Raw genomic sequence first — 12,363 nt, 5'->3', positions numbered from 1 at the left:
AATTTTTCTATATTGATATTACTGGAGTGGGAGAGAGAGATAAAAAATTGACGAGAGAGAACATCGATTGGCTGCCTCCTGCATGCCCCCACTGGGGATCAGGCCCACAACCTGGGTATGTGCCATGACGGAATCAAACTGGTGACCTCTTGGTGCATGGGTTGGTGCTCAACTACTGAGCCACAATGGCCAGGCATGCTATAACTTCTTAACATATATCTGTTGTGAGGAAGTGGGTATGCTTACTCAGTATTGGGTTTTGACCTCTTAAATAGATTGTGCTGGACATAGTAAGGTGTTAATGTTGTAGGTAGGTATGTAGACTGTAGTTCTCATTTAAATTAAGCTATTTGATAGGGTTTATTTTTATGGGATCTTGGTAGAAATTATGGAGGAATCTTATTCTGGAATTGATTAAAAGTAGCTGGAGAATTGAAATGTTTTGTATAATGATTTCCAAGATTAGAATATAATTATGTATTCTGTGTTTAACCTGAGGTATTCTGTTGTTTTATAGATGCATTATGTTCAAGATAAATTGTTCGTGGGTCTAGAACATGCTGTTCCCACTTTTAATGTCAAAGAGAAAGTGGAAGGTCCAGGCTGCTCCTATCTGCAGCACATTCAGATTGAAACGGGTGCCAAAGTCTTTCTACGAGGCAAGGGTTCAGGCTGCATTGAGCCAGCATCTGGCCGAGAAGCTTTTGAACCCATGTATATTTACATCAGGTATGGATGGAGCTGAGAACACTTGAATCCTTGTCAGTAGTACAGACAGCAATGATTCAAAAAAAGGGGGCTTAATAAGTAGTAGCATGAGGAACTTTGGTGAAAACTAGGCGTAATCACTTTATAATTAGTTAATGAAAATTGTTGGATTAGGAGGTATCTTTTTTAGTATTCAAGTCCTTGGGTTTTATACAAGTCTGATCCTAAAATGAGCTATTATGAGCTTGCAGTAACTTTGACTTAAACCTATCACAGTATTTGAAAATGTCTTTTTTTCTCAATCCTCACCCGAGAAAATTTTTTTTTTTTTTTGGTACGTGCCCCTAGCAGGAACTGAACCCGGGACTCTCTGGTCCACAGGCCAACGCTTCAACTGCTGAGCCAAACCGGCCAGGGCTCGAGAAAATTTTTTGCATTTATCTTCAGATACAGCAGGAGGGAGAGAGAGAGAGAGAGAGAGAGAGAAACATCGACGTGAGAGAGACACATCGAGTGGTCGCCACCCACACAACCCCAACCGGGGCGGGGACAAACTGCAACTGAGAAACACACCCTTAGCGGGAACTGAATCCTGGTCTCAGTGGTCCGTGGGCCGACACTGTAACCACTGAGTCAAACCGGCCCTGGCAAAAATGTCTTCTTTATATCAAGAAATACTGTTACTCAGAGAAAGACCAATAAAGTAATGTGGTAATAATACCACTTATACTTTAAAGGGCTTATAACATTTTTTGTGGTTTTCAGGAGCTTAGGTTTGTGCTACATTGAATATATTAATCTTATAAGGCAGCATACAAAGTGAAAGCAGAATCCTGTATCCTTTATTTTTCTTCCCTTTGAATTCTTGGTTCTTAATTCTTTGCAGTCATCCCAAACCAGAAGGCCTTGCTGCTGCCAAGAAGCTCTGTGAGAATCTCTTGCAAACAGTGAGTTATATTTGTCTGTCTGATGCTCACTCAACAACTACTGCCGTTTTGCACTGTCTTAGCAATTTATGCCACCTGTATTAGTTTCCTAGGCTGCCACACAAAATTAGCACAAACTGGGTATTTTAAAACAACAGAAATTCATTCTCTCACAGTTCAGGAAGTCATATGTCCAGAATCAAGGTATGGGCAGGGTTGGTTCCTTCTGGAAGCTCTGTGGGAGAATCCATCTCACGCCTCTCTCCTAGTGTCTTATGATTGCCTATACTCCTTGGCATTCTTTACCTTGTGTCAGCTTAACTCCAATCTCTGCCTCTATCTTCACCTGGCCTTTTTCCCTATATCTCTGTATCTGATAGTCTTTGGATTTAGGGCCCACTCTAGTCCAGTTTTACCTCATTTTAACAATCTACAAAGCAAAGACCTTGTTTCCAAATAAAATTATATTCTGAAGTTCTAGGCAGACATGAATTTTGGTGTGAACACTATTCAAACCTTTACACCATTCTAGCAACCAACATTCTCTTTAAGGAGGTCACATTCCCCTAGCCAGGATCACAGTTGGCATGCATTTCTTCTTCAGGAACTGTTTCAGTATGGAATTTTGAAATACATAGTACATCAATACCATAAAATCTCAATGTTGTCAGTTATTTAGGTGAATAATTTTAATCCTGGTCAAGTCATTAGGATGGACATTCCAAATTTTTTTTTAAGTTGATTTTAGAGAAAGAGAACCATTGATTTGTTACTTATTTGTTTATGCATTCATTGGTTGCTTGTATATACCCTGACCTAGGATCAAACCCACAACCTCAGTCTACTGGGACAACACTCTGACCAGCTGAGCTGCTACCTGGCCAGGGCCCCAAATTCTTTTTAATATTAGATTTAGCTAAAGTAAGGGTAGAGCTGTAGTAGTTTAAAACCAATTTGTATTGCCTTTAGCATAATTGCTTATTTGATTATTCATTCTTTCTATTTTATCCTCACCTGAGGACATTTCTGCATCTATCTTCAGATAGAGTAGGAGGAAGAGAGAGAGAGAAACATCGAGTGTTTGCCACCCACATGACCCCAACCGGGCCAGGGACAAACTGCAACCAAGGCACGTGCCCCTAGCAGGAACCGAACCCGGGACTCTCCAGTCTGCGGGCTGACACTCCAATCTCTGAGCCAAACCGGCCAGGGCCATAGGGTTGTTTTTATAGCACCTAAAAAAAATTAGGTTTGGGGGTTGAATGATTTCGGCCTTGTGTTATTTTATATTGAAGGGTGATCTTTTGGGATGTTGTTTTCTTTGCCATTGTGAAGTAACCTGATTTACCAGCCCTTGTTCCAGATAACTTCCCTGATCATTTCCTGTTTTTTTCCTTGTTGTTACTTAAGTTATGGACTTAGTAAGATGCTTGCAATGAAAACCCAGAGGGGCACCCTGGTCAGTTTTGCTCAGTGGTTAGAGCGTGGTTGGCCTGCAGACTGAAGAGTTTCGGGTTCTATTCCCATTCAAGGGCACATAAATATACCTTGGTTGCAGATTTGATCCCCACCCCAGTCAGAGTTCTGTGGGAGGCAACCAATCCATGTGTCTCTCTCACATCAATGTTTCTCTCTCTCTCTCTCTCACCCCCCCTTCTCCCTCCTACTCTCTCTAAAAATCAGTGGGAAAATAATCCTTGATTGAGGATTAAAAAAGAAACCTGGAGAGGGTGAAGTGCTAAACATTTATTAAACAGTGAGCTTGAGGATAGGGTCACTCAGTAAGTAAAAGAATAAATAAGTCTAGCCTGGCCGGTGTGGCTCAGTGGATGGAGCGTCGTCCCATGGACTGAGAGGTACTGGTTGATTCCCGGTCAGGGCACATGCCCTGGTTGTGGGCTTGATCCCCAGTAGGGGGCTATGCAGGAGACACTGATCGATGTTTCTCTCTCATCAACGTTTCTATCTCACTCTCTAAAAAATCAGTAAAGCCCTGGCTGGTTTGGCTCAGCGGTTAGAGCGTCAGCCTGCGGTCCAGAGAGACCCGGGTTCGGTTCCCGCTAAGGGCATGTATCTCGGTTGCAGTTTGTCCCCAGCCCTGGTTGGGTCGTGAGGGTGGCAGCCACTTGATGTGTCCCTTTCACATCGATGTCCCCCCCCCACTCTATCTGAACAAAAATATCAAAAGAAAAAAAAATCAGTAAAAACATTTTTTAAAAAATTAAACGAATAAACAAGTCTAAATTTGATTGAAACATCAATGGAAACATTTTAATTCTTAATTGCTTTGTTCTTCAAGTTGTATAATCAGACCCCTTATAATTAGTAAATTAGGACTGTCCCATATTTGTTTTCCCTTCTCTTTCAGGTTCATGCTGAATATTCTAGATTTGTGAATCAGATTAATACTGCTGTACCTTTACCAGGTGTGTATGTCTTAAAGTGTTTAACTAAAAATATTTTGCTAGTGATATTTATGAATAAAATAATGATACTTGAGGCTAGACTAACTGTGCCAGGGCACTAATAGTGTTCCCTTCAACTTAGGGTAATTTGGAAAGCCATTTGTGCCTCAGTATTTTTCTTCCCTAAAGATTAAGTTTAATATTCAGCTAAAATGTCTCATTCTGCTGCAGCTGATTAAACACTTTTTTTCTTCCCCCTCAGGCTATACACAACCCTCTGCTATAAGTAGTGTCCCTCCTCAACCACCATATTATCCATCCAATGGCTATCAGTCTGGTTACCCTGTTGTTCCCCCTCCTCAGCAGCCAATTCAGCCTCCCTATGGAGTACCAAGCATAGTGCCACCAGCTGTTTCATTGGCACCTGGAGTCTTGCCAGCATTACCTACTGGAGTCCCACCTGTGCCAACACAATACCCGATAACACAAGTGCAGCCTCCAGCTAGCACTGGACAGGTAAGATGCCAGAATATGAAACATGATACCACTGAATTAGAAGAAATGAGGGGCAGGGAAGGGGTTTGGAAAGGTAGTGGTTTTATTCAGAAATCATGTAATGTAAGAAGATACTGTTTTCCTATTCTTTTTTTTTTTTTTTTATCCTCACCCGAGGATATTTTTCCATTTTTTGTACAGATAGAGTGGGAGGGAGAGAGAGGAAGGGGGAGAGAGAGAGAGAAACATCGACGTGAAGGGACACATCGAGTGGCTGCCACCCGCACGACCAACCAGGGCCGGGGACAAACTGCAACCGAAGTACGTGCCCTTAGTGGGAACCGAACCCGGGTCTCTCCAGACCGCAGGCCGACGCTCTAACTGCTGAGCCAAACTGGCCAGGGCCTATTCTTTTTAAAGTTTTTAAAAATTTATTTATTTATTTAATCCTCACCTGAGGACATTTTTGCATCCATCTTCAGATAGAGCGGGAGGGAGAGAGCGAGGAAGAGAGAGAGAGAAACATCTATGTGACAAAGACACACTGAGTGGCTGCCACCCACACAACCCCAACTGGTGCCGGGGACATACTGCAGCCAAGGTATGTGCATTTAGCGGGAACCGAACCCGGGACTCTCCAGTCCGCGGGCCGGCACTCTAACTAACCTCTGAGCCAAACCAGCCAGGGCTTAAATTGATTTAGAGAGATAGAGAGATTGAGGGGAGAGAGAAACATACTTTGATTTTGTTGTTCCATTTATTTACACATTCATTGGCTGATTCTTTATTTTATCCTCACCCGAGGTTATTTTTCCATTTTTGTTCAGATAGAGTGGGAGGGAGAGGAACAGAGAGAGAGAAAAACATTGACATAAAAGGGACACATCGAATGGCTGCCTCCCAAATGACCCCAACCAGGGCTGGAGATCCGTCGCAACCAAGGTACATGCCCTTGACCGGAATTGCCCGTGACTCATTGGTCCACAGGCTGATGCTCTAACCGCTGTGCTAAACCGGCCAGGGCCGTTGGTTGATTCTTGTTTGTGCACTGACCGGAGGTCAAACCTGAAACCTTGGTGTGTTGGGACAATGCTCTAACAAACCAAGGTACCCAGCCAGGTTATCACCTTCCTGTGTTACCACCAATGAACTACTTGAATACTTTGGAATAGTGTGTACGTGTCTATTCATCCTGAAGTTCACAGTTAGTTTCATGCATTTTGCAACCTTATTGTTTAGAGCAGGAGTTGGCAAGCTTTTTACAAAGGGCCTAATGGTGAATATTCTAGGCTTTGTGAGCCATGTTGTCTTTGTCACAGCTACTGCAACTCTGCTGTTGTAGCTCAAAAGCAGCCGTAGACAATACCAAACAAACATGCAGGTCTGTGTGCCAGTCACACTTGATTGACAAAAATAGGTAGCTGGCCAGGGTCATAGTGTGCCATATTGTGGACCATCATTTGCCTGTGTTTAAAAGTCCTCAAGGGGCTCTCTTCCTCTTCCCGAAAGCGGCCAGAAGTGACCTCTAAAAATGATTCACTATTCGCTTGACCCAGAAAATTCCACAAAATCGTGCAAATCAAGAGGTTCAAATCTTTGTGTTCACTTTAAGAACATTCATGGAACTGCCCAGGCCATCAAAGGTATGCATATTCGAAAAGCCACCAAGTATCTGAAGGACGTCACTTTACAGAAGCAATGTGTGCCTTTCCATCCTTACAATGATGGAGTTTGTAGGTGTGTCCAAGTGAAACAGTGGGGCTGGACACAGGGATGGTGGCCCCAAAAGAGTGCTGAGTTTTTGCTGCACATGCTTAAAAATGCAGAGAGCGATGCTGAACTGAAGAGTTTAGATGTAGATTCTCTGGTCATTGAGCACATCCAGGTAAACAAAGCTCCCAAGATGTGGCACAGAACTTACAGAGCTCTTGGGTGGATTAACCCATACATGAGCTCTCCCTTCCACATTGAGATGATCCTCACTGAGAAAGAGCAGATTGTTCCTAAACCAGAAGAGGTTGCACAGGAGAAACTGAAGAAACAAAAACTTATGGCCCGGGAGTAAATTCAGCATAAAATAAAGACCAATAAAAGTAAAAGCAGAAAAAAATAAGTAAATAAAAATAAAAGTCCTCAAGGGGCAGGGGGCTGACCTATACTATACTCTGGATGATTGGAATGGAATTGCCAGTGTTCAAAATATACCATGTACAGGTGTTCTAGGCCAAGATATATGTGAACTCACCAAACTTTTAAGGATTGTAAGTGCTGGTATCTATTTCTCAAACTAAGAAACCTGAATTTTAGGAAATGAGTAGGCAGCTAGTTCATCTAGATGCATTATATACAATCCTTAGAGGCAGGGGAGAGGCTAATGAAAGAGCATGGTAATAGCCCTGGCTGGTTAGGCTCAGCAGTCAGAGCATCGGCCCGAGGACCAAAGAGTCACAGTTTCGATTCCAGTCAAGGGCACATACCTTAGTTGTGGTTTATCCTCAGCCCTGGTCGGGGTCGTGTGGGAGGCAATTAGTCGATGTGTCCCTCTCGTGTCAATGTTTCTCCCTTTCTCTCCCTCTCACTCTATCTGAAGATAGAAAAATATCCTCGGGTGAGGATTTAAAAAAAAACAAAAGCCGAGCATGGTAATGGATTTATGGTAGGCTCTTCTTTGTGGGCCTCCCATAGTGTACTCATGCCAGAGTAAATTGCTGCCTCGAACCATTGCTTAGCTCCTTACCTGTGAGCTGTTAGCACTGAAGGGGGTTGTACAGTGTGAAACAAAAAAGAACTTCTGGACTAAATTTTGTTGTTGTCCCTAGTCATAATTATTTTATCTTTTTTTTGTTTTATCCTCACTCGAGGACATTTTTCCATTTTTTGTTCAGGTAGAGTGGGAGGGAGAGAGAGGGAGAGAGAAACATTGACGTGAAAGGGACACATCTAGTGGCTGCCACCCGCACGACCAACCAGGGCCAGGGACAAACTGCAACCGAGGTATGCGCCCTTAGCGGGAACCGAACCCGGGTCTCTCTGGACCGCAGGTCGATGCTCGAACCGCTGAGCCAAACCGGCCAGGGCTGTTTTACCTTTTATATTTAAATAGAGCTATGTAGGTCTCCAGCTTTGAGCCACATTCTTTTGTAACTAGAAAGCAGTATAGCAGAGTAATTAACTGTTGGGGTTTAGAGATAGACTGGCAGGATTCATTGTGCTTTCCCATTTTTGAACTGTGTGATATTAGGATATGACATAAGATATCTAGGCTTTGGTTTTCTTTTCTGTGTAGAAGGGGCATAGCCCTGGCTGGAGTGGCTCAGTTAGTTGGAGCGTCATCCTGTGCACTGAAAGGTTGCCAGTTTAATTTCTGGTCAGGGCACATATCCAGGTTGCGGGTTCGATCCCCAGTCAGGGTGCGTATGAGAGGCAGCCAGTTGATGTTTCTCTCTCACATTGCTGTTTCTCTCACTTAAACAAAAATCAATAAAATGAGTATAATCATAATATCTCAAAGGGTTTCAAGGATTAAGATGATCCAACTAGTCAGTAAATATTACCATTTGTTATTCATAAGAGTTTTCCTTTTTTTTTTTAAATTAAATATTTTTTTTATCCTCACCTGAGGACAGTTTTGCATTTATCTTCAGATAGAGCGGAAGGAGAGAGGGAGGAAGAGAGAGAGAAACATCGAGTGGTTGCCACCCACACGACCCCAACCGGGGCTGGGGACGAACTGCAACCGAGGTATGTACCCTTAGCAGGAACCAAACCTGTACTCTCGGGTCTGCAGGCTGATGCTCTAACTGCTGAGCCAAACCGGCCAGGAGAGAGTTTTTCTTTTATAAGTGCTTGTTTAATGTATATTGTCTTTTGATGACCTCTTATTCCTTTTTGAAACAACCTCTTAGATTCGACAGACTTGCTCTTGACATAACAACTTACTCATGGATGTAGTAAATGAACTTGCCTTTGCCACAAGCATTAGCAAAATTTATGACCCAGAAAGAGCTAGTCACATTGAAGGGCTTTAAAAAAAATATGTTTTTTAGTTGATGTGTGTGTGTGTGTGTGTGTGTGTGCACACACACATACACATTATATATATTTATTTATTTTGTTTGTTTTTAAGAGAGAGGGGAAGGGGATAAAGAGATAGAAATATCAATGTAGGGGAGAAACATCGGCTGCCTCCTACTCGCTCCCTACTGGAGATCAATCCTGCAACCCGGGCTTGTGCCCTGACCAGGAATTGAACTGGGACCTCTCAGTCCATGGGATGCTGCTCAATCCAATGAGTCATACTGACCGGGCTGATTGAAGGGCTTTACATAAGAGTATTCTTGCTTGGTAACTTCTGAACTACGTCAAATGGTGGTTTTTGTTAATGGTTATATTTGCTCCTAATAGCTCAAATGCACAACCGGTTTTTCGTAAGAGTTCATATCTATAGAAATTAGCATTTCATGTTTCTCTACCATGAATGTGGGAACGCTAGCAAACTATACATGAAGGAAACTTAAGAACCAGATGGTGAAAGATTCATATGATATATATTGGCTATTAACGTATATTGTAATCATTGTTTCATTGTTTACTTCTTCATTAGCTGGGATTCTCACGTGTTTTTACCCCTTGGTTTGTTTTGGTACCAGAGTCCGATGAGTGGGCCTTTTATTCCTGCTACTCCTGTCAAAACTGCCTTGCCTGCTGGCTCTCAGCCCCAGCCCCAGCCCCAGCCCCAGCCCCAGCCCCCACTCCCAACTCAACCCCAGGCACAGAAGAGGAGATTCACAGAGGAGCTACCAGATGAACGAGAATCTGGACTTCTTGGATACCAGGTTAAATAAAATACCCTGTTTTACTTTCCTTCTCTTCTATATTCTCCCTTTAAATAAAGATAAATTCACATCTATATCGACTGTCCTTCCAAAGACTAGAATTTCTGCTTTCTGGAATCTACTTAGATTAGGTTTCTATCCTTAGGGTATCAATTTAAAGCAAGGACGATTCCTTCTCAGCGGGTTGTGTCGTTGGGCATACAAAGTTTTCCACCTAGTGAGATCTCTGACAAACATCTGTAAGGAGTTTTGTAGAATTCTAGACTTCTCTTATTCATACTCTTGCAAGCCTCTGATAGTTCCTACTTTCCTATACATCTCACTGAAAGCTCATTCTACCAATGTGTGGTTTATATTTAAAATCTTGGCTTTATTCCCTTTTCCTCCTCCTAAACAAAAGAGGATGATTTTTTTTTTTCCTCCAGTGCCCCTCCCCTCAAGTGTCAGAAATGCAGTGAATCTGTGCATACACATAGTCATAAACACAATCATTCACTGAGGATTAAAATATGTAGTTTTGGTGCAATTTTGTTTTATCAGAAGGAGCACCTTTACTTTTTGCCAGAATCCTTGAAGCATTCTTTTGAAACAAACTTTGAAGTATTTTTATAGTTTATAACTAGGTTTATACAAACCAGTTAAGTTATGGATAGTTGAAAACAGATAGTCATAGCATAATGAATCACAACATTCCTGACCATCCATCCCAACAGAAAAATAATCTCTACTTTGACTATAGTTATTCTCCAAATCCCAGGGAGCTGTGTAGTACAGCTTACTGCAATTTATCAGAAAGACGAGGTACTTGACAGTTACATTAAGGAGCTAAAGTCAATGCAGCAGTTGTAGATTTGCTAATGCCAATGTATTTTTCTGCTCATAGCATGGACCCATTCATATGACTAATTTAGGTACAGGCTTCTCCAGTCAGAATGAGATTGAAGGTGCAGGATCGAAGCCGGCAAGTTCCTCAGGCAAAGAGCGAGAGAGGGACAGGTAAGTTAGTTGGAACATAATTATATGAATATATTCATATGTCTTTTTTTTTGTTTTCACCATTAGTGTAAATAATGATCATTGCTATGAGCTTCTATTTTCAAAAACTGAAATGAAATCAGTTGGATAAACAAGCTCAATGATATGACTTCCCCAGTCTTAGAAGCAGTTATACTTAGCTTTAAATAATTTAGTGATTGCTTATTTAGGCATCTTGTTTTACTTTCATTGTCTGCATCTTGGCCATTTTTTTTAACGGTGGGCAGTAGTTAATGAAATCAAACTGTTTTTGCTACTTAGAATCATAGTATCATGGATGGAGGTACTTGAATGGGAGTCCAGCCTGCCATCCAGTGCTTGAATTCTCCCTATATTGTTATTAGCCTTAAGAGGGAGCTCACTTCCCACTACAGTTCCTTTTGATTTTGGCATGGCCTGGCTATGTAAACAAAGTCTCATAATCTTACAACTTGAAAATAGCTTAAAGGGCCCTGGCCAGTTTGGCTCAGCGGTTGAGCATCGACCTGTGGACCACAGAGTCTCGGGTTGGGTTTCCGCTAGGGGCATGTACCACCCCCCCACCCCCCCCCAAAAGCTTGAAGGTTGAAATTAATGGTGAATATGAACTTGAAAGATTATCTGTAAACTGTACTGTTACTCCACTTGTTATCTACTGGAGAATTTTGAATCGATTAAATTTGTCTGAAAGAGTGTTTCTTTCTTTCTTTCTTTTTTTTCCTCCCCCTAACAGGCAGTTGATGCCTCCACCAGCCTTTCCAGTGACTGGAATTAAATCAGAGTCTGATGAAAGGAATGGGTCTGGGACCTTAACAGGGAACCATGGTGAGTAAGGTTTAACTGGGGGACTAAGGGAGTGGCTAAGACTGGTCTTAAGCTGTTAGTTTTCTAACCTGATGTTCATTCAGGTGTGATACATTTAATTCAAACCTCTATAATCTAATGAGAATGCTTTTTTTAATTCATATGGACAGCATATAGTTACACAGAATTTTTTTTTTTTATTTGGTGAGTGTCTAGAAAAGTCAGTCGATTTATAATGTATACATAATATCAGTGACATTGAAACCCTAGGAAATACTAATGATTGGTAGGTCGTTTTAGAATTTTGTTGCCTTGCTGTCTAAGTATTTGGAGGTAATCTGGTACAGACTCGATTGTTTTTTGTTTTTGTTTTTTTTGTATTGGTAACAGAACCACATCTCCCCTCATAGCTTTGTTGGTTGGGAATGGTCAGTCTGTGGCTGTTACAAAAAATGTTGCTTCTTAGTATTCCAGAACTCTTAAGTTCTGTAGAGGTACTTGGGATCATTTTTGTTCCTTACCTGTAATCATAATAAAAATGAAAGAAGAAAATTTTTTCTTTTCTTAACTTCTTTTCTTTAAAGGTGAAATATCAGCCTCCAGAGATTTACTTGCTAACTTTCCTTTTCTCTTTTCTTTCTTTTTTTTTTTCTTTTTTTTTTTTCGTGTGTGTGTGTGTGTGTGTGTGTGTGTGTGTGTATGGTGTGTGTGTGTGTGTGTTTCTCTTTTTTCTTTCTCTGTTTTCTTACATGGTTCTGGTGGATTCACATTTGCTGATGCTGGTGCTGTTTTTCGTGTGACCTTCAACGCTTTTGGGCGACCACTGACCCTGTGACCTCAAAATGGTGTCCAACTAACCATTTAAAATTAACATATATTTTTTTTTAATTAACGAATTTATGGTATTATCTTTTTTTTTCTTGTCGGGGAATGGGGTTTGGGTTGTTTTTCTCTATTCTAGATTATCCAGTTAAGAAGATGAAAACAACAGAGAAAGGATTTGGCTTGGTGGCTTATGCTGCAGATTCATCTGACGAAGAGGACGAACATGGGGGTCATAAAAATGCAAGTAGTTTTCCACAGGGCTGGAGTTTGGGATATCAATACCCATCGTCACAACCACGAGCTAAACAACAGATGCCATTCTGGATGGCCCCATAGGAAACAGTGGAACAG

The 12,363-nt window shown here is 41.6% G+C and overlaps 1 protein-coding gene and 1 non-coding gene across 2 annotated transcripts in view; both read left to right on the top strand.

Moving 5' to 3' along the window:
• KHDC4 (KH domain containing 4, pre-mRNA splicing factor) overlaps nucleotides 1-12,363 on the top strand; it is a 21,646-nt gene extending 9,283 nt beyond the window's left edge. The window contains exons 7-14 of the mRNA XM_036272986.1: nucleotides 518-729; nucleotides 1,595-1,655; nucleotides 4,003-4,060; nucleotides 4,302-4,555; nucleotides 9,184-9,369; nucleotides 10,253-10,365; nucleotides 11,117-11,208; nucleotides 12,149-12,363. Of these exons, the coding sequence (XP_036128879.1) occupies nucleotides 518-729; nucleotides 1,595-1,655; nucleotides 4,003-4,060; nucleotides 4,302-4,555; nucleotides 9,184-9,369; nucleotides 10,253-10,365; nucleotides 11,117-11,208; nucleotides 12,149-12,348 (1,176 nt within the window). The 3' untranslated portion in view covers nucleotides 12,349-12,363. The remainder of the gene's footprint in view (nucleotides 1-517; nucleotides 730-1,594; nucleotides 1,656-4,002; nucleotides 4,061-4,301; nucleotides 4,556-9,183; nucleotides 9,370-10,252; nucleotides 10,366-11,116; nucleotides 11,209-12,148) is intronic.
• LOC118638054 lies at nucleotides 7,172-7,307 on the top strand. Its single transcript, XR_004961021.1, has one exon. It is a non-coding gene; the product is annotated as a small nucleolar RNA SNORA42/SNORA80 family (small nucleolar RNA).

Source organism: Molossus molossus, unplaced genomic scaffold, assembly GCF_014108415.1.
Source record: "Molossus molossus isolate mMolMol1 unplaced genomic scaffold, mMolMol1.p scaffold_m16_p_20, whole genome shotgun sequence".
NCBI classification, from domain to species: domain Eukaryota; kingdom Metazoa; phylum Chordata; class Mammalia; order Chiroptera; family Molossidae; genus Molossus; species Molossus molossus.
The sequence above is the reverse complement of the archived record's forward strand: the minus strand, read 5'-3'. Positions and strand labels throughout refer to the sequence as shown.